The sequence below is a fragment of the Brachycentrus maculatus genome, unplaced genomic scaffold (genome assembly GCF_059751285.1).
Source record: "Brachycentrus maculatus isolate JH-2025_06_01 unplaced genomic scaffold, ASM5975128v1 h1tg000244l, whole genome shotgun sequence".
Lineage (NCBI taxonomy): Eukaryota > Metazoa > Arthropoda > Insecta > Trichoptera > Brachycentridae > Brachycentrus > Brachycentrus maculatus.
Genome location: NW_028280995.1, coordinates 1,304,597 through 1,327,101, shown reverse-complemented (window position 1 = coordinate 1,327,101; position 22,505 = coordinate 1,304,597). Strand labels below are relative to the sequence as shown.

General features: G+C 33.9%; 3 protein-coding genes across 5 annotated transcripts in view; 2 read left to right on the top strand and 1 right to left on the bottom strand.

The window, feature by feature from the left end:
* The window catches only part of Ip6k (Inositol hexakisphosphate kinase), a 108,231-nt gene extending 104,485 nt beyond the window's left edge, over positions 1-3,746 (bottom strand). The window contains exon 1 of the mRNA XM_088265337.1: positions 3,261-3,746. The gene's annotated coding sequence lies outside the window, so the exon portion shown is untranslated. The remainder of the gene's footprint in view (positions 1-3,260) is intronic.
* A 1,497-nt stretch (positions 3,747-5,243) lies between these two features.
* mge (translocase of outer mitochondrial membrane 22 homolog mge) lies at positions 5,244-10,444 on the top strand. The gene is made up of 5 exons (XM_088265289.1): positions 5,244-5,467; positions 5,815-5,931; positions 6,627-6,724; positions 7,519-7,660; positions 9,375-10,444. The coding sequence occupies exons 1-5, from the start codon at positions 5,348-5,350 to the stop codon at positions 9,438-9,440; spliced, it is 543 nt and encodes a 180-aa protein (XP_088121415.1). The 5' UTR covers positions 5,244-5,347; the 3' UTR covers positions 9,441-10,444.
* A 5,271-nt stretch (positions 10,445-15,715) lies between these two features.
* Positions 15,716-21,623, top strand: LOC148306288 (putative isoaspartyl peptidase/L-asparaginase CG7860). 3 transcript variants are annotated; one of them, XM_088265345.1, is made up of 6 exons: positions 15,716-15,807; positions 16,833-17,032; positions 17,965-18,161; positions 19,181-19,297; positions 19,764-19,935; positions 20,438-21,623. In XM_088265345.1, the coding sequence occupies exons 2-6, from the start codon at positions 16,843-16,845 to the stop codon at positions 20,704-20,706; spliced, it is 945 nt and encodes a 314-aa protein (XP_088121471.1). In that variant the 5' UTR covers positions 15,716-15,807; positions 16,833-16,842; the 3' UTR covers positions 20,707-21,623. The 3 variants fall into 3 exon arrangements, with proteins under 3 accessions (XP_088121471.1, XP_088121472.1, XP_088121473.1); XM_088265346.1 differs by having other exon boundaries at positions 15,735-16,484; XM_088265347.1 differs by having other exon boundaries at positions 15,737-15,906.
* The last annotated feature ends 882 nt before the right edge of the window (positions 21,624-22,505 follow it).

Sequence of the window (22,505 nt, the reverse complement as noted above, 5' to 3'; positions counted from 1 at the left end):
AATGTCATTTAGCGCGAATTTTAAAAAACCCATAAATTTGTTCAAATTCTACTTTCTATGTAAACATTATAAATAAGTATATTTCTTCGAGTTTTCAAAAAAAATAAAAACGGCGACGAATTCTTATCTTCATTCAACACAACTCCTGTGTTTAACGCATGGCTGCAATATTTGTATGGACACGGGAGCCGTGTTCGACGCAAATGTTTCAATTCAATGCCATTTTAATGTAAGCCTAAGCGGCTTGTGTTTGAAAATAAAAACCGATACGTAGTGTAGGGGTCAATCCAAAAAGCCCCTAACACATAGTCTACGACACTAACCACGGGACCACAACGCAATCTCAATATAATATCGATAAAATCTGGAACTCGCCTCATAATAAATTTCAGTAATGAGAATTCAATTATTCGCGACTTAATTATTATTGTGTATTAGGTATGAATTGGAACAGAAATCCTTGATAACGTTATTTACGATATCCAAGTAACCAAAACCCTTTAGACATGGGGGATGTAGATTGAATTTTAACCCTTAATGAGTGAAATAAAAAAGCCAATATACCTAGTTTAATTGCAGATATTAATTACATTAAAAGTATATTTATAGGCAGTGAATAGGTTGATTTGAAGATCCAGTGAAATACAGTAAATCCCCCTATAATGCCGAGGTAGGTTCCGCGTTATCGGGCGAACGTTATAGGGGAAAATATTTTTTGATCTGATTTTTACATTTTAATCAGCAGAAATGACTCGACTCGCGCAACGATTTTCGATGGCGTAATCCTTCCGAAACTTGCGTGGAGGGAAGTTTAACGTGACAGTTTGTTAGTTGATTTTATAAAATTGGTCAGCATATGATGAATGAATGTACAACATTTTGAGTGTGTCCAAATACTTCTTCACAAATCCGGATTAAACAAGTATTGGGACACACTCAAAATGTTGTATATAATTTATCTGGTCAAATTATAAGCTAAAATGATAAAAATGTAAATGATATTTTCTGGCGTTTCTCACGTGTGTGATTATAATCCAGAATTAGGACCTCACATACTAATAAAAGAGTTTCTGCTCAATAAAAAGCTTATTTTCATCTCACCAATAGATGTCTCTAGTGAAGTTTTAGTTATTCAAGAACAATGTTTCAAAATGGGTTCATAAATATATAGAATTTCCAAGAATTTCAGTAGTGTGGTTCTCAATAATGGGTAGAATTGGTGAATGTTACACGTGTGTAACTGATAAGTGATCACTTAAACCAGCCTCGGTCGTCAGCCCCGTAAATGCTCAGACTTCCATATTCTTCTTCATCTTTGATGAGATGTGAAAAAATAATATGAATAAATGTAATAAAAACTATTCCAAGAATATGTTATATTTCACAAAAAGATGCATACATATACAAAATAAAAACTTAACAGGCCACAAAGGGTGAAAAATAAAGTCTTGAAAGCTTTCGATTTGTTTTCTTGTAAAGAAAATTAATTATTGTTCCACATACGAACATCAACACCACATTTCAGTAGCTATTTTCGGCATCCCAAAGCAACGTTCTTTCCTTATGATATACTTTTATGTGCAGAAACATTTAATGCCCGCCGGGAAAGCTTTATAAATCTCACGTTTTACTGCGAGTTGGATAATTTTATACGCAATAACCTTTGTTTCGTAATAATGCCGTATTATCTCAAGTGCTCGAGTTGAAAATCCTACCAGGGGATCAGCTAATTGGATTGGTCTTGGCTGGGCAGATTGCAAAGGGATAATTAAACAAACGCGAAAATGTAAGCTGGCTTTAAGGCTGTTTGTTCTATTATTCCTTTGATATTATAAATACAGACAATTTTTTAGTACACATCAGAGATTACAACAATTTTTGGCACATTGCCGAGTAGAAGACGATGTTTTTAGTTGTATTTTTCAGTTACCTACTTACCGATGGAGTCGAAGCGTCATTTTTCATATTTTCATACAAATATACAGAACCTTATATGTAAAAATCAATTATTTATTTACTGATTTGATTTGATTAAGGCCCAGCATTCGTTTAAGCCGCATTATTTCCACCGGAGAGGTCACATGTATTTTCATGCCCGAGTTTTTTTTAAAGAATATATATATTTTTAACCTTTCAATAACTTTTCACAATCAAGTAATTATTTCGAAGAAAAACTATATTTTTTTAAATAAACGATTTTTCCGATGACCAATATTTAAAATTGCAGCAGTCAGCCGTGTGATGGGCGCGTGTGACCCATTTAGAAACGATCAAGGGATGCAACCTCAACTGGCTTACTTCGCTGCATGAACCCGGCCGCCCTACTTTTGTAGGACAACATTGTCCCATACATGTGCACGTATTATGATCCTGCACATTGGCTAAGCTAGGCTTGCCAGACGTCCCGGTTCGACCGGTATAGTCCCGGTTTTCAGGCAAATCCCGGTGTTACGGCCGGTTTACTTCACGTCCTAGTAAAAATTTACAAAAAAGTCTAAAAATAATTGATTACATTATTTTTTTGACATCTAAATGAAGAAAATATGGAAGTCTGGGCATTTGCAGGGCTTATAGGATGAATTTTTCTCCGTAGGCACAACTTTTCTGCCTACATGGAATACGCGTCATTGTCTAAATTTTACTGTTCGCCAATGACACCTTCAGCTTTTTCCTAGTACCAATATAACATTTAATATACAGTAAACACCCCTGTAACGTTGAGATAGGTACCGCGTAATCGAAGGGAATTTTATATTGGGTTAATGTTTTTAAATTGTATTAAATTTTAATTGATTCATTTCGGTCTTTTCCGCTGGTTAAAATATAAAACAATAACCCCATATAAAGTTCCCTCCGATAACGCGGTACACTTATTTCATCGTTATAGGGGGGTTTACTGTTATGATTTTTTAAATGTATGTATGTGTGTATTTGATTTATGGAAATTGTATGTACAAAAAAAAATACACACGAAAAAACTCGCCTGAAGCAAAGTAAACCCATTCGATGCAAAGTTACCTCACATTACGGTATGAAAAGTCATTTTAGTCAAGAAAGTATGTATACAGAAAATACCGATTTTAGTGTAAAAATATTGACAAAACATATTGACATTCGAGTTCTTTCATAATAATAAATTTGTTAAGCGATATTATAAAAGTCTTAAACTGAGGTCTAAACCGACATACTATTTATTAAGAAAATTCATTATTCAAGCACCGATACGCTGTAAAAAAAATGCGAAGTAAAAAAAATCATACCTTGACAAAAGGCAGTCAGCTGTGCGCAGAAAATATGCTGACAGCAGAATCGATCCGCTGTTCGCTCTCACTTGTTACCAACTTGACGAACACAAAACGTCACACAAAAAAAGACTGTGGCGAAATAATCGCGAAGTCTTTCACTCGTAAAATAAACTTCAACTTATTTTGAGATGTGCGTGTGAAATTACAAAAGATCAAAAAATATCACATCGTATAGATTTTATAAGGTTATGAGTGTACGACCAACAATGGCTGCTGCGTTTTCTAACACAAAGTGTTCATTTTCTCAAGCTGAATACATTATTTTTATGATTTAAAAGGTAGACAATACCGTCGGAAAGCACGTTTTCATATTATTTATACATGTATTGCGTATTATTTAATTTAAACATCGACGAGAACACAAACAACCATTACTGACATTCAATCCAGAACCGACTATGCAAAAGTGACAACCTGCCCGTTTGACTGACATGCGCAGTCAGCAATTATTAGTTCTCACCCCCACTTTCCAGCTGGTTTTGTAATACATACATATTTTTTGTGTATAAATGCGTTATCTGTCAAAAAAGGCATGTGCCACTACAGTGCGTAGCCCACCCTAGTTTTAAACTATTACAACTCAATACATAAAGATTTGAAATAACAAAGGTGTTTTGTAAATCTCTACTCGGTATTATTTTTCTCTCAGTGCATACAATGTTTATCCATTTTTCGTGAATGTTATAGAATTATTTGAAATCTTCTAAAACGAAAGCATTATATTTACGCTGGAGCCAGGAAAAAAATATTACAATATTGTTATAATATTTTCCAATAAATTTATTTACACTGGGCCATAATCAGGGTGTCGTAGTTGGGAAGAAAATTTCGGCAGAAGAACTGTTGAATAGGAAAAGGGATTGTTTTGCTGACACTCAGGACATAAATATAACATTTTCAGCGCCGAAGGCGACTCACCGCCACCAGAAAGTGCGGAAATTAAGACAACCACGAGATGACGGCCTACCTGACCTTCTGTTTATGTTTAAAATCTTCAATTGCGGTCGAATTGAGGAAAACTCTGTGTACGTATTAAATAAAGAAAAGAAATTAATCATTTTCTGTATTTGACGAATAAATAAATCCTGCTAAATAGCAGGATTAAAAACAAAATATGACATTTTATCTCAAATTGAAAAAATATTTTCTTAATGTGTTTACTGCGCCAGGGCTCCTCGTCATTTTTTATTTCACGAATCACAATACAGCCCTCTGCCTGTCAATAATATCGAACACTCATTCAATCATTCATTGTTGTCGATTGAAAGACAGAGTGAAAATTAAAATTAGTCGACGGGCCATGTTGTGAAAGAATTTTCCAAAGACTAACTAATTGGAATTCTTGACAACATTAAAAATATGCGATGTTATGTTTTTTGTTACTAATAGGAATTCTGTTAGGTTTGTCGAAAGAAACGATAGTTTTCAAAATCAATTTACGGTAGTTTTTAAAAGGAAAAAAACCCTTGTTATTTGCAAACATTAAGTTGCAAAATCACCCTGTGTGCATACTATTGCTTTGTCCTATTTTTCATCTAACTCATTTTTCTCAAATTATAAGATATAACGTTTTACAATATAACTGGACAAGCCTACGCTAAAACCCTTACATTTTATTTTCTTTGTGTCGATTGCAAACTACGCATACAAAATGTCTGAGTTAGCTCCTAATTTATAAATTACAAAGTAACAATAATTATGAGGTGTGAGAACAGCCCAGGTAAGTACCGATTAACTGATTATTTTTTCATTATGGTAACTACAAATTCTAAAATGGATGGTGGTGGCTAGCTTGTTATCACTGTGTTCTTTCTATTGGTCACATGTGACATGAAGTTAAGAAGATAATGAAATACACCATACAAAATGCAACGTGTTAGAAAGAGATACCAACTAATACGAACTGAGAAGAACACCAGCGTGAAGCTGTCAATTATTAAGACGGTGCTAGAAATCGCGGTGTCGCGCACGAGGCTCGATAAGCTCCTCAATTCCGTAAATTGTTAAATAATTTTTAGTCGGTGTGTAGGGAAATCATTTATATGGATTCAGCGGATGATTTAGAACAAGACAGCGGAATGGAATCATCTCCATTGTATGGCGACGACAGCAGCAAAGATGATACTCCTGAACGCAAACCAGAAGACTTAGGATCTAAAGAAGTGAGTAATATAGTCTGGCTTCTTTTTTTTTCAATATTTATTTTCAGAGAATGTTCACCTTTTTAGTTTGTTTTACTCAATTGATTCAAACGTGTTTAATATTGAATGTTTATTTGAGGTAATGTCTAAGCAAAGTTCAAAGTTTGGCACCTCACGCATTCATTGTATTTTAAATCTGAATTCATTAGCTTATCGTGTATAAACTGCATGTCCTAAACTGTATTTTTAAAATACTTATCGAGTTACTAACTGCAATATCTTGGAATCATTTCCTTCACATCTAAATTTATGGACATAAATGGCACAACAGTTCCGGCTAATACTCAGTTTTATGTTTTTTGTTGCAGGAGAATAAACTTTATTCTAACATTCCCACAGTGGAAGTTGAGAGTCCTCCTAAAGAAAAGGACCCCGCCGACAACACCGTCGCTAGATTGAACCCGCAAGGCGAATTTTACGATGATGTAATATCTTCATTATTATTGTATTTTTGTTTTATTCTTAATGAACATGTGAGGTTAAGTTTAGAACTCTTAAAATAATGAAAAAACCGCAACTAGGGTGGTTTAAGACAATGGATGAGTAAAAATGAATAGTATTGTGGATATTCTTGAAGTTATAACCAAAAGAATTGTAACATATCATCTGAAAACTTAACAATGCGAGAGTTGGGTTTATTATTTACTTTTTTTTTTAAATAAAAACATTTTTGTTTTTATTATGTACAGAGATATTTCAATTATATCCTATTTTCATGAACCTAAGCTGCTCTGTCCGCCTCCATAGTGTGATGGTCAGCACGCTCGACTACCTTGCTAGAGGTCCCGGGTTCGATTCCCAGGGGGGATCAAATAAATATAAGTGATTTTTTCACCCTAATATTCAATATTACCCTGGACTTGTACCTGAAGCGCAAGGCTGATCACCTTTCCTTTGTGTATTTAACTATTAAGATAACACTGCTTCTATACGATATATGCACCATTGCGGGCGGATAAGGGTTAGAATTAGAAGAAAGAAATTACATTTTATTTTTCACAAAAACAAATGACATGGGTATTTGTGGCGTAGCTGAGAAAACCACAGTAAAAAGAGATACAAACTAAATAAAACAAAGTAAACTTCAGAGATACATTGACTTGTTTTTTTCCCTCTTCAGGAACCTGATGAATCTCTCGGGGAGAGGCTTTGGGGTCTCACTGAAATGTTCCCAGATAGCCTTGTTAATACAACCCAATTCATTGTTTCGAAAAGTTGGTAAGGAAGTTTTAATGTACTAATTATTAACCATCTTTGTATTTATTGATTTGACATTTAATTTGTAGAACTTCATTTTAATTCATATATTAATTTTAAATCAAAAACAGATTTTTTTGTTAGTAGACTCAAAAAAATCTGTGTTGATTTAAAATTAATACATAAACCATCTTTGTGTTGAATTTGTTTTCTTATATGTATGCTAAAATTATTGAAGACTTTTCTGCAAAATTTGTACTTTTTATTGGGTCTGTACAAAATCAACAGTATTTTTCTCAAATATTCATTGATTTTAGTATTTTTTTTCTGATATTGGAGAACATGTAAATCTTCTCAAATAAAACAGAATATTGTAATAAACATACTTATATAAGTATATAGTAACAGTCCTGTCCTGTCAAAATTCTCCGATTGGTAAACATTCTAATTCCACCGTCACTATGACTAAAATGTCTATTTTCGTGCGATGTTTGAAAATTGTTATCACTATTGGATGAATCCGACATTGTAATGGCGAAAACAAACAAAAAAATACAAAAGAAAACATTTTTTTAAACAAATTTGTTAAATTGATTTATTTGTGAATATTATTAATCAATCAGAACTTTACAAACTTCCCAGCTCGATCGCCAAAATACACTGGTCGGTGTATTGACGTGCAGCGCTTTTGGCAACGTATACCAGGGTCGATATATCGATTCTCAGTGCTCTTAACGGTTAAACTCGGCAATATCTTAAATTACCAAGCTTGCTCTAACCAGGAAACTAACGTATTCTCTCATCTCTTATTTCAGGTCGGGATTAAAAACATTTTATTCCTTCTCCCGGACGGTATCTTGGATAGTAGCAAGTTCGTCTGTCATCTTATTCGCCCCTGTTGTATTTGAATTGGAGCGAGCGAAAATGGATGAAATGCAAAAAAGTCAGCAAAAGCAGGTATGTGTCCTTCAATAATTTGTACTGTATAACTAGTTTTATACAAAAAACCTCAACATACGTATGCACACAGGTCCATCTTATGTTAGATTATTACATATCGTAGTCATACAGGAGAAAGTGACCAAGTGCATTTTTTTACAAAAACGTGATCATTGACATTTGATATCTTGCTAGCTTAATATTGCCCTGAAAAAATCCCAATGGATTTTTAACATGGAAGTATAATATATTGACTTGTTAAAAATGACCAACTGCATTGATGTTTATTTTCTTGCCAAGCAAAAGTGACTTAAATGGCCCTCCTGAACATTTTACGTTTTGTTAGTTGGTCACTTTCTCCTGAACGACTACGATATATATCTTTTTTTTACTTTTTGTTTTTTTTTTTTTACTTTTAACTCTAACATTGTTGTTTCCTTTCAAAGCACAAGAGCTTGTCTCTTTTTTTTGGAGAGGTACGGCATTAGCAAAAATATATTTACATTAGCAGTTTGCAGTAGATATGTGGCAGGTCATTCACCTCGACGGCTAACAACACACTAACATTAGTAATTTTTCCGGAATTCAATAATGCAACTTTGTAAAACGAATGAGGCAACGACCGTGAACAAAGGATTGTACACATTCTGTGAAAGGCGACCTGAATGTGTTTAGACTGCATGTCAGCTGACTTTGATCCTCCACCAAGACAATGGAACAAAGGATCCTCGAAACATATAAAAAGGGGACAGCCCCCGCCTCCAGATCTCATTCCTCCATCGGGAGCGCGACCACCATCATCTCACTCCTCCACCGGGAGCCTGTCAAGTACCATCTCACTCCTACACCGGGAACGTGGTCAGTACCATCACACAGTCGACACCAATCTACCGACGCCGCCCCGAGACCACCACATCAAGACCTCGCCAAGATCTTCAGTCCAGCATTCTCACCAACGTTACGAAGATACTCCGTTCAGCCTGACAGTCCATCTACGCTGCCGACCACCACCGAGACTACGCCACCGCTACGACTGCTTCTACACCGCTACGACACACCCACGCCATCGCTTCGAGCCTGCTACGACCCGCTACGTCATCGCTACACCAAGTCCACGACACCCCTTAGTGTAGCATCTATATAGTAATAAATACAACTATTCAAGCCGACTGACTTCTTCCTCTACACCACCTCGGTCCCCAAAGATATAATAATAACATGTAGTATCACCGTTTAAAATATCAAATTGAAATACTAAAATTTATACAGAAACCTTTTCTCAGGAATGTTTTTTTGTTTTTTGTAATATTTTTATGGCATATCTTTAGTATTAATAATTAATTTTAAAAATACACTCAAGTTGATTATCTACCATATGTTGCCATTTTTTAAAACGGATATGTGAGGTTTATTTAAGCAAGCGTGGAAAGGTGCAAAGTAACAGTTCTGTCTCCACAAGATTTGGTTTCTCAAAAATGGTCCTTTTAGTGTACTGACACATTGCAATACACTTTTATTATACAGATACTATTTCTATAAGATTCACAATCGATTTATTCACAAGCAACCCCTTGGGATATTTTCCTTTCTAGAAGTACCGTGTGAATATATGTAACCATTCACAGAAAAATAATGAAGGGGATTAAAAATATTGCCATGTGGCCCATTCATTTTAGCAAACATACAAATTTTATGAATGCATTATAAACTAATTGGATTATCTTTTTTCCAGTTTCTTTTAGGTCCAAGTGCAGCAATGGTCGGTGCTGGAACTCCTCCGCCGCCCATCCCCCGATAGGTGGAAATCTCTACCATAGAATCTTATTATTAGAAGCCACTTTCACGAGAATTGACTTAGTAGCAACAATCGTCTAGTCTGTTTTGATATGTAACCTTATAATGAACATGTCCACATGGAAATCAATACAATCCTCTTGTGATCCGTGTACGCAAATACTATTCCATAATTACATATAACATTACACTTCAGTTGATTGATCCATAGTATTTGTAGATCCAAAATAATTATTATTTGTATGCACATTGAATCTTTTGTGTCATTTCATTGGCTGGAACGCATGACATAGTAACAAAAAAATACATTTTGCATATTAAAATTCAAATAAATAGTGGTATGTATAAATACACGGCAGAACTCTCTGAATATATTTTTACAGCGACAAGAAAATTTAAACTGCATACATTGAAAAGAAATTTGATTGTGAAATGGAGAAAAAAATTATGAAATTAAGTATGTTTAAATCTTTGTACACTGCTTTTATAAAAAGTTGAGCTCCTCTTTCAACAGATGGTACATCAAACGTGACAAGCTTACACATGGATCATTCCTTGTCAAACAAAATATAAAGAGTGACATTTAAATGTTCAATCATGGTAGAATGATGAATGTTTAAGTGATCACTTGAACTAATGAGAGATTGAAGCTCCGTAAATGCCTAGACTGTTCCCTTTTCAAAGAAACTTCTTCATATCTGTTAAAATCCATCAAATACTGTAAAAAATGTTCAATTTATTTTCTCAAGAGGGTTTCGCTGTGTATGTAAAACACAAATAAAAATAATAAATACTGTTTCCTCATTGTTATAAAAAATATATATAATAAAACATTTGCATTTGAATTTTCATTGTAAAATACTGAAAAGTCTGTATTCAAGTGCATTTTACAGAACAAAAACATATTTCACAAATATGATAAAGGTCCCTTAATTAAAAATATATCAAGATTTTATATTAAATTGTGTAATTCATATCTAACTCCTTTTTATAACCTTCTACAAAAAATATATATGTATCCATTTTTTTCCTATCATTCATAATTATGACAGTGTATGTAATTACATATATACTTTATCCCTGAATACAGGAATGTAGTCCAATTAATCAATCCAATGTCAATGTTAGAGTTTGTGTATATATATATATATATATATATATATATATATATATATATATATATATATATATATATATATATATATATATATATATATATATATATATATATATATATATATATATATATATATATATATATATATAAAATTACACATGCTAAATGTTTTTTCTTTTAAATACTTGGGATGCATATGTACATATTTTATTTTTAAGTTCAAAAATAAAATTTTAAAATCTGATTCATAGTTAATTAGAAGTCTCGCAGGTTACATTAAGGCTGTTAACATAATTGTCTTTTACTTGCCAGATTTGTTCAATTATGTTATTATTATTGTGAATTAATGTCCCAAATGTTTAAATTTATTTCAGAGAACATGGTGTGGGATTAGTATTATATTTGAATGTTTCACAAAAATAAACAAATCCATAGACAATATTATTTTATGATATATTAAGACAAAAGGTAGATTTATCCACTTATTCCTTATGTGTATGTTGATAAATCATAAAATTTTATCAGTCTCGATAGGGTATTATCACGCTTCTTGTTTTATTTTTAAGCAAAATCTATTGAAATTAGTACATTTGAAAGAAAGGCAAAAGCTGTTGGCAGGGCACTATTTGGGGCTTTCTCTATAGAGGTTTAATTAATAATTTCTTTTTCTCCTTTTACCCCTTATTCGCATCCGATGGTGAATATGGTACTGCATCATATAGAATCTTGATCGTTTAATGCACAATGAAAAGGTGATCAGTCCTGTGGCTAGACTAGTCCAGGCTAATATTAAATGAATATAAAAGTGCGAAATCACTTTTATTTATTTTGATCCTCATGGGAACCTCCAGCATGGTAGACAAATGCGCTGACCACTGCACTACGTCGGCGGACATGGTTTATAAAATTGGTGTGCATATTGGTTAAGAAGCAATATCTTCCAACCAGCCATAAAGAGTAGTGTAAATAGTCATGGTTTGTACCTACCTTTAATAGCTGTTATTAATTAGTGGGCATATAGTAATTACATATATAATTTGAATTTTAAATATCGCTCACTCCTTTCAACAACATATATAAAAAAAACTTGATTTTTCAGTAGATCGTTTTTAAAGTTTTAAAATATAATGTAATGTATTAAAAATAAATATCAAGCCACTTACTGAACTTTTTACTGAGCATCAGATCTTTTTAGGTAAATCCTGAATGTTTTTTCTCCATTTGAAAAATATTTATGATATACATATAAAAAAATAATTAAACAATAACTTTTCTTCAAAATGCAAAAATAACACTTTTTGCCCTGTAGCGGGTAAATATTAAGTTAAAAATATGCTGCTTTTGCTGGGATATAGTATATTTTCTGGGCATTCTGAAAACATGCACAACTGAAAATTGACAATTTTTGAAATATGACGTTGAAAGGAGTGAGCCATGTGAGAAATCACAGTAAGAATATTAAATATTTTTTTCATTGAAATTTGTTTACAAAATGGGGAAGGCATTGAATTGGGATCAAAGGGACACAAAAAATCCAAAAACGAACGAGTTAAAATGATATTTAGGTGTGTTCTGAAGGTGAGGTGCACTTTTCAAGTTTAGAGGTAATTCATTTTAGAACGAATAAAGCAAATGTGACGATTCTGGGGACAATCAATATCTTCAGTATTAGTGTTGGCTTTTCACACAGCATTGGAAATTGCTCAGATAGTTTTATTATAAGTGTACTGGGATTAAAAAGAATATTAATATATTTTTATTAGTGTTGTGGGGTTAAAAATCATATTTGTATTAATATGGCAGCCATGTAAAGTGGGCTCCTGTTCTGAGTTTTAACCGCCCAGAGAATACAATTATTTTGCATCAGATGATATCAATGTACAATATATATCAAAATTCATTGAATTTTATTTTCTAATTGTGATAATACCCTACTCACTAATGAAACATTTAAGTGTAAATTTTTCAAAAACATTTGGTGCCTACTAGTAGAATTACATATAACATTATGTAAATATCTTCTTCTTTCTTTTTCCATGTTCGCTCCCTAGGTGGAGCATATGGCCAACACGAGTCGTCTCCAAGTCACTCTGTCACGCGCCATCTCCTTGGCTTCCTCCCAGGTCAGTCCGGCGTCTCGAAGTTCCGCTGAGTATAGTCGGTGAATGGTCGTCAGCGGCCTTCCGGGGCGCCGGAATCCTCGGGGTTGGAAGAAGAGACATGAGGGGTTGATGCCCTCAGGTGGCATTCTAAGGACATGTCCCAACCATGTCCACCTTCTTCTCTTCAGGACTTCCAGTATGAGGGGCTGTTGAGTTCTTCTCCTCACATCGTCATTCCTGACGAAGTCATACCACTTTATACCCAGTATTCGCCTCAGGCATCTATTTTCAAAACTTGCTAGTTTCTTGCTTTGAGCTTTGGTGAGGTGCCACGACTCACATCCGTACAGCAACACTGTTAGGATGCAGGCATTAAAGAGACGACACTTGGTTTTTGTCGAGTAAAGCAGTGAGTCCCAGACATTGCGCATTTTATTGAATATAGCTCCTGCCATTCCGAGCCGTACATTCAGTTCCTTCTGGACACTACCATCCTCCACCATGAGTGTTCCAAGGTATCTGAAGGTGTCGACTCGAACGAGCGCTCGTCCCTCACAAGTAAGATGTTGATCTCGGTCCGGACAGGCTGAGTTGCACATGACATTGGTCTTTTTGGCGTTCACTCTTAGGCCTAACCGAGCGGAGTTTATTTGGAGGGAGTCAATTATATCTTGCAGGGCTCCGATCGATGTATCTATTAGAACTGCATCGTCCGCATATTCTAAATCACATAATTTCTGAGCAGGACTCACTGCAATTCCTCGATCCGGTGGAATTGACATTCGTAGGATGAAGTCAAACATGATGATGAAGAGAAATGGGGCTAGTACACAGCCTTGCTTCACCCCAGTAGAGACCTCAAATGGTTCACTGCACACATCATCTATTCTAACGCAGCATTCGCTGTTAGTGTGAAGCGCCCTGATAATGGCCACAATTTTGACAGGAACTCCATATGCTTCTATGATATTCCAAAGAGAAGACCTATGCGGGCTGTCGAAAGCTTTTTCGTAGTCTACAAAACAGCAGGCAAGGGCGCAGTTCCATTCGTTACTTTGCTGTAACAGGCATCGTAAGTTATGTATATGGTCAGCGCACGCCCTGCCTGGTAGAAAGCCCGCTTGGTTCTCTCTGAGGACTCGCATTATTGGTTTTTGGATTCTTGCCAAAATTATTTGTGCCAGAATTTTTCCAGGAACGCTTAAAAGAGTAATGCCACGGTAGTTATCACACAACAGCGGATCACCCTTTTTGTGGAGGGCTATAACTTCCCCGTTTACCCAATCCTTCGGGCACCTTTCCTCTTCCCATACCTTTGAAAGTAGGTGATACAGGGGGTCGAGGAGAGCGTCCATGCCACTCTTGACGTATTCCGGATGTATTTCGTCGACACCAGGCGCCTTTCCGTTTTTCAGCTTTTTTTAATGTAAATAACTGAGGTAAAAATAAAAAAATAATTGGCTATGGCTATTAATTGGCTACGTATTAAAATTTATTTGAAACACTCAATATGAATGTCAATAATCCAATAGCATATCGCATTTATATTCTAAGCCTATGATGATTTTGTGTCGAATAAATATTTTGCTGTAGATATAAAAATTATATGTTAGAATATTTACCTTGGACTTAGTACATATAATATGGTAATAAAGTTATTACATGTTTACATGTTTTTTGATTTTTTACAATTTCAGCAGCTCTGTGATAGAATGTTACTGTAATATTAGTAATTTTTATTAATATAAAAGTAACATCAACTATCATTCACTGGCAGATTTCAACTTGAAAATATATAAGATAATAACATGGAAATAACAAAGCTCATTGTCCTATGTATGAAAAATTTTGATGAGTGCGAGAGATTTTTCTGGATTGCGATCTAATATATTTCAGCATAATTCTTGTAACCAAATTTTCCAAATGAATATCATTTTACATATGTAACGAAGCTCTCCAAATGACTTGGATATCATTTTATGACTAAAACAATTGTACTTCTTCATCCTAGCTGTGAATCGGCGAAAGTGAGAAAATGAGAAAGCGTATAATAATAACAAAAAAGTAGATCGTGTTAATATACAATTGCTGCGCTACAAAGGTATACATATTACAATTGCATCATTTGCACGAGCAACATTTAACACTACTGTAAATTGACCAGGGCAGTGGTAGTGTTTTTCTCATCGCTATTTTTGTTTCAAAGGCACATCGTGACGAGAGTTGTTTGAGTGCATGGTAGGTAGGTACCTTATTATGTTTTCCTATTGTTCTATGTTTCAAATGAAAGAATATGCTCCGAAAATGATTTTGTCTGCTTATTGATTACTTAACTTAGTCGGATAAAACAATCAAGAATAGCGTTCAATAAGAAATTTGAAAATATAAGTTTAAAAATGAGATAATCTTAGTTAAATCTTTAGTCTGGTGCATACTGGATTATTATATGGACTATCTATCAGGCAGGCGGAACGAGGGTGCCTGGAGGTGTTTGAGATGTGTTACAGGCGCATGTTAGGGATTCATTGGTCAGAACATATAGGAACAACGAGATTTTAAGCAGGGCTAGGGAGTCTAGATGCTTACTGAGTAACACAAAAGCGAGCCAAATGGATAGGCGATAATATAAGACATCCAGGCCTGCTTTTTACGATTGCTGGAGCCATGTGCAAAGAAAGGCACAAACTATACAGGATGATCCCGCTTAACCTACATGGACCAAACTATCTCCGACATGCATTGCAGCCGTTATGCTAAGTTGAAGAGACGGGCGGACACTGACCATGAAGGAAGCTAACCAATCATCACACAGATTGTAACTAACAAAGAAGATCAATTACTTAGTGTCCACACAGTTTGACCAAGCGTTTTCATTTTGGGGTATTCCAAATGCACATAACTCGTAGAAAAATTATTTTTGAAGCACACTGTCGTTTTTCTCAAATTAAAATTTTCCACGTTCAGAATTTTTCTACAAGATTTATATATTGAGAATTCCGAAAAAAAAAAACGTCAGCAAAAATCGCGCGTTCGTTATTATCTTATCTACTGACAGCTGTCACTTTTTAGAATATAATCTATGCTTTTACCGCTTTAGTTCTTCGTCGATCGTCTGTCGCTTTCTATTTGCTGTTATATTTTCGTATTCAAAGGTTAATAAAATTAGTTTATTTTTTAGATTACATATTGTAAAAAAACATTGAATAGTGTCCGGTGATCCATATAGAAATCACTGTCCACTGATGAGTAATGTATGCTTTTTTGTTGATTAAATAGGTCATCGAAAAATTATGCCAACATTTAAAAAAAATATAGCACCGAAACCCTTTATGTTAAATGGGTAATTCTGTCACTGAACGCTAGCTGGTGAATGTAAGTTTTGTTTTGGAGGTGTCGTGACTTTGTTATACGCAGTAGCCAAGATCGGCCAACAACTTCCGCCGTTCAGTGCGATGATAATTAGTTAGGCTTTGGTACGATGTTGACCGTTCAACAAAAAGCACAGTGCGTTATTTGGTACGCGGAGTCAAAGTCGCCAGTCAGCGTACGGCGGTCGTTTCAGAGAACTTATCCAGGAATAACTGTACCTGATTACAAAGCTATCATTCGATGGTTTAACCAGTTTAAGGAAACAGGGAATGTGGAGAAAAAATCTAGGCCGGGCCGACCACCAACATCTGAAGAGAATATCGAACGTATCCGCCAATCTTGTCTTAGGAGCCCTGAAAAATCTATTGCTGAACGAAGTTCCGAACTACAAATTCCAAAAACAACAATTCAAAATGTACTGAAACATTACAATGAAAAATGTAAAATAAAACATACTAAGGTACGATTTTTTAAAATCTTTTCCCGCACATTTTAAGATCAAAACCATTGAATTACCTCTAATCGTTTTTTTTAACAAGTTATTTTGAATGTTGGCATTATTTTTCGATGATCCTGTGTTTTAAGGACTGGAGTGCAAACATTTAAATATCATCTCACTACGCTGAGTATCTTTATTTTGTTCAAATAAAGTTTTTGAAATAAATTAATATTATGTCTTAATGAATATAATATATGAGAGCTCAAAAATGTTTTTTGTCGACTGTTTCAAATAGATACACTTAGGTAATAGGTTTCCTCTAATACCTAAGTGTAGCTATTAAGTTTCTTATACTAGTTTTATTTTCAGACACCTCAGGATGATAGAGCCTGTTGTGATAGTTCACGGAGGAGCAGGAGACATTCCAAATAGCAGAGTTCAACCTAAAATCGCAGGGGTCAAGTTGGCTGCTTCTGTTGGATACAAAATTCTCCAGACGCACGGCTCTGTCTTGGATGCAGTAGAAGCTGCTGTTGTATCCATGGAAGACGACGAAGCTTTTAATGCTGGTATTCATTATACACAGTACACTCACAATGGATCATTCTCATGATGTGTTATTATTGGCTAATAAATTAAAATGAAAAATACCAAGACCATCGGTAACATTCTTATTGAAATCTGTAGAGACGTAAGGGAGATATGAAGGTTAAAACTTTAGATATTTTAATAAAACGAAAAACGGACACCGCTATACGTCATAAAATTTTACGTCATCGGGTGTGTTATGGGGCGTGTTTCTTTATGTACCTGCTTTATAGAGCTGTAATAGTAGTAGTGTGGAATCGTTTCTGTGACGTCATTCGTTACCAACTTACGAAAACAACGTTTTTTACGAAGGCGAATATTGCAAAAGAAAATGATGAATAAAAATATGGATTAGATCAGCTTTTATAAACACAAAACGAGTATTACACAATCCTTTACAGGTTGAGTATGTTAAATTAGATATTCCTCCCGAGTGATAATACCCTATTTACCAGAATCACTTTATTAGATTCAAGTTTTGTGCTGACATGTCTTGGTGGAACTGCAATTTATATAATAAAATAAAAACTAAATGGTTTTTTCCCTCAAATAATTTATTTCACCTGTTACTGGGTTTTGTCATTACCAATCTCATTCTTATTATTTATCTGAATAATTATAATTTTTTGACATCTCATCAAAGATGAAGAAGAATATGGAAGTCTGGGCATTTACGGAGCTGACGGTATATCTATTTATTTAGCATTTACGTGGCTGGATTCTTCTTCATCTTTACTTTTGGCGATTGGGCATTTACGGGGCTGGATTCTTCTTCATCTTTGATGAGATGTCAAAAAAATAATATGAAAATAACTCCTGTAATTGGAGATAACCCAGATTTTGTGAACAAGTATTTGGACACACTCAAAATATTGTGAATAATTATTTTAAGCTTATTTGTTTCCTACACTAGGTTATGGCTCCGTACTCAACTTGGACGGAGAAGTGGAGATGGAGGCAAGCATTCAGAGAGGATCTGACCTCCGGGCCGGTTGTGTGACTCTCATTAAGGATATCAAGCACCCGATTAGTCTGGCAAGAAAAGTTTTGGAAGAAACCCCCCACTCCTTACTTGGGGGAGAAGGAGCAAGACGATTTGCCATCAAGCAGGTATATTATAACAAATCATTTACATACAATAATTTATATTTGAAGCACAAACTTTGTGATTTTACATTTTATAATTAAAATGTAATTTTGTTTTAAAATCACTATTAATATTTTATTATAACATAATTATAATGTCTACCATTTTCGAAGCTAACCGCTTCTTTATCAAGACTGATAAATACTAAAACACTATCTAATTAGCAAAAATTCAAAATATTTTGACAATTAGGCGCTTGGAGCTTGGGTAGATCTCAAGTGGCTTTATTTTTTCATTATAAATATCATTTATTGTCACATGCAAATGAGTTTTTGATGAGATTTATAATAATCAGTAATTGCATGGAAAACAGTTTCCGTAATTATTATTATTTTTATTTTTTTGTTTCTTTTACAAAATTTTCTTATAACTATATGAGTAATTAATTAATTTTTATTAAGTTACCAAGTTCAAAACATATACTAAGTGATAAATTTGATGTTAGGCGCAATGGCGTAGTTGGGTAGATGCTCGACAGCGAAACTGGTGTCGCGGTTCGATTCCCACAAATTGCAAAATAAATTAAGGAAAGGTTTATTTTCAATTAGATTGGGTGTTTGTGATGTATTTTTCACATTAGAATTCCCTATCCTACCTGCAGAAAACCTCTAAAATCTGAGGGTTTTTTGGGTTATTCCTTTTTAAAATGATAATAAAAAACCTCATTAAAAGTAAAAAAACTTAAATTCAAATTGTTAGGTTGTTTTGAAATGGTTCTAACTCCATAGAATCTTTAATTAGATGTTAATTTGAGCCATGGATCCACTGTAAAAAATGGAGTTTTATTTGCGGCAATTGGATATGTGATGACAAATGATAAAGAAGGTTATAGATAGCACACTGAGGAATATTCATAGCAACATTTGCCCGGGAAGTTATTTTTAAGTAAACAACTGTTTATTATAATGTTTCTTTTATTTGTGTAAATTCTTACTTATGTTTTCAATCAATGTACAATAACCGCGTTTTGTCTTTATCTCAGGGTTTTGAAATCATCGATCCGAAGAGTCTTGTGACACAGTTTGCCTCAGACGCTCTTCATGGATTTATCAAAGCCGGTGCTGATGATGGAGGTAGTGAAATAGGTCACACAAAAAATGTGAGTTCTTATTTTTGCTTTCCTATTATATTTATAATGTATATCTCACCTGGAGATCCCATGCTGTTGAAATACATAAAAAAAATACAAAAGTAAAATACAAGTTCATATATAAAAATATAATAGATTATTAGTATAAATTTTATAGTTATTATGTCAAATGAAGTAGTAATATGTAATGAAAATTAATGGATAAAAGAAATATTTCGTTTTAATATGAGAGATTTTCTTCAATTAAATTCCACACAACTATTTTTTTTTATTCTGAAATGATGAAATCGTCAATAAATGAAAAAAGAGCAATGTATAAAATCGTCTGTTTCTAGAACTCAAAAAGTTTCACTCGAAACGCATGGGAGCCTCTTGCATATTTTTTCAAATATTTGTACTGAAACTAGAGGTGTGATAGTGAATTAGTAGCCTAAGGTCAGATTCATATCTAATTTCAAATTATTCGCTACGCCAGGAAGGTGGAGTCGGTACAGTTGGAGCAGTGGCTATCGACAGAGAGGGGCGGATAGCTGTAGCCACCTCCACTGGAGGGAGGACCGGAAAGTATGTGGGGCGTATTGGAGACACTCCGCAGATAGGCAGTGGGACCTATGCTGATGATAATGCAGGCGGAGTGTCCACAACAGGTTATTCAAATAATTTCCTAAACTAACTGACTAACCACCAAGTATTTATATTTATTATCTGTTATTACAGTAAAACCTTAAGAAATCAGTCCTCTGTTTAACAAACTTCGGATATAATAGACAAAAAATCCAGTCAATAAATATCATATGCATTTTCGTTATTTTAGAGAGTTGATTATAAAAAAATCAGCAAACTTCAAATGCAAAAAAACTCGATTCCTTTTTCAAAGCAGGATTACCGAAAGTAAGCGCATTGATATCTAACAGCAACATCACTTCACGACGAGTGTCCGAAGACAGTAAATAAATAGAGTTTAGTTTGTGTTTTGTATTGTTTATTTATATCTCAATATGTACATGATAAAAAATTCTTTATTTGAGACCTATTTTATATAACGGACGACCCCTCCCCCGAATGAGTCCGTTGTATCGAAGTTTTAACTGTATATTCAAATAGTTATTTTCTAAATTAACTAATTAATCATCAATATTTATATTTTAGGGCATGGAGAATCTATACTAAAAGTCTGCCTCGCTAATTCGATTGTCAAATTAATTGAGAATGGTCTCAGTGCTCAAGATGCTACAGAGAAGGCACTAAATATTATGACGAGCCGGTTGCACAAAACTGCAGGAGCTATAACTTTATCCAATAAAGGGGATATCGGGATTTATTTCACTTCAAACCGAATGGCTTGGAGCTACATACGAGGCAACCAAATCCACTTTGGAATTGATCAAAAACATCATGAACAAGAAGACTTCGATTGATTTTATTTAAACAGTTTTTTTTTTAATAAATAAACTTGTTTTGTACTTATTCCTACTGTTATAGACTTATGTTTATCCATTAAAAAAAAGACTAATTCAATGTTGTTCTTAGATTTTGTATTGTACTTATTTACATAGGAAATGAGGAGGACACGACATCTGAGTTTGATCGTGTTGCCTCGCACAAAATATTTTATAATATTTTCAATTTATACTCTTTTGCCCTATGTAGCATTTGATATAGACAAGAGATAAATAAGTGTTTACCTATGGATTTATATTTTATAGTACCTACTTATATAACATAAATTTTCTTAGAACACCAGAGAAAAAAGTTTGTTGATATTACCAAAGGCACAAAATGTTCTTCGTTTGAAAACTCAAAACAAAAGGTGTGCTGCTTTTTATTTATATATCAAAAAACTGAATTATTTTCTAAATCATGTGTGATTGTTTGCATCATTTACCACAATATAAAGAACCAGAGGATTACACTGCCTTAATATATTCTGTCGCCTTATTGGGCATTTTGACTTTGGTGATTATATATAAGAAGTTTTTCCAAATTGCTGTAGATTTAGAAAATGACGACGAGTTGAATCGTAGGCAAGGAAGAAGAAGAAGAGAGTCGATTCATGAAAGGAGAAACTGGTCTCCGGAGAGAAGGAACCAGCCTCTAAGGAGTAGGAATCGGTCTCTGGAGAGAAATCCAAGAAATCAGTTAAGTGACAGAAGAAGAAACTTTAACGTAACTTTTTAAACTAAGCACTTCTGCTGGAAACCTCATTGCATTGAAGAGGACGAGGATTCATCCTTACTTCCTTGAGTCAAGAATGTGATTCTCAAATGTTTATTTTATAGTGCAATATTATTGTAATTTCTAATGTATTTATATATATAAATAAGTATTTTATAAATTTTTGTATTATTTTTGTTTATTTCCTTTTCAATAATAGTTACCTCTAGCCCATAGGCTCCCTAACTTATTTGGCCCATGGCACCTCTTTCAGACACAAAATAACACAAGGCCCCAAGGAAATTTACCTTTTTTAAATCAAATAAAATAGAAAAAATGTGGTGAACTTATTTTTTATATATTTTTATTAAGTGACATTTAAAGGTTATTATATTTTCTATGTTATGTTTTGGTGCTTGTCGACCGACTGTCGTAGCACTCTTGCGGTCATTAAACATATTTATTTTTTAAGATAATTTTTTATCCAAAACTTTTGGTATGTAACAAATTAGATATCTATGTACATTTTTTAATACCAGATTTTTAAAAATTCTATAAGGTTATAAATGTTAGCACCTCATGGCCTGCTTCAGAATTACCCCCTAAGCTCTTTCCAGGGGGCTCACATTGGGAGTCTATGCTATATAGCCCTTATGTTGTGCGGGAAAGTGACTTATTGATATAAAATCTAGCGTACTGTCCACATTATTAATTGTGCTGTTACATGATTTTGAAAAGATACATAGCTAAAAGTCATGCCGAGGTCATATAACTCACTTTTGTAAGCGGAGCATTACAAAAGTATGAATAGTTTATTATGTACATTTGTATTTTTAATGGATTTGTTTACACCAGGGAAAATTTCATTTATAATTTTTAGGGATTTAAAATTTTTCTGTCACCCCTAAAGATGGTGAATTTTTAAAATTATCTGTCACCTCTAGATAAAGTAGTGGTGTAGTGGGTAGATTGTTTGATCCTGACTGAGTTTGGATTGAAAAGCCTAATTTAGTTCAATTTACATACTACTGTGAACTGCTACCTGAAGCATAGAGCTACGTAG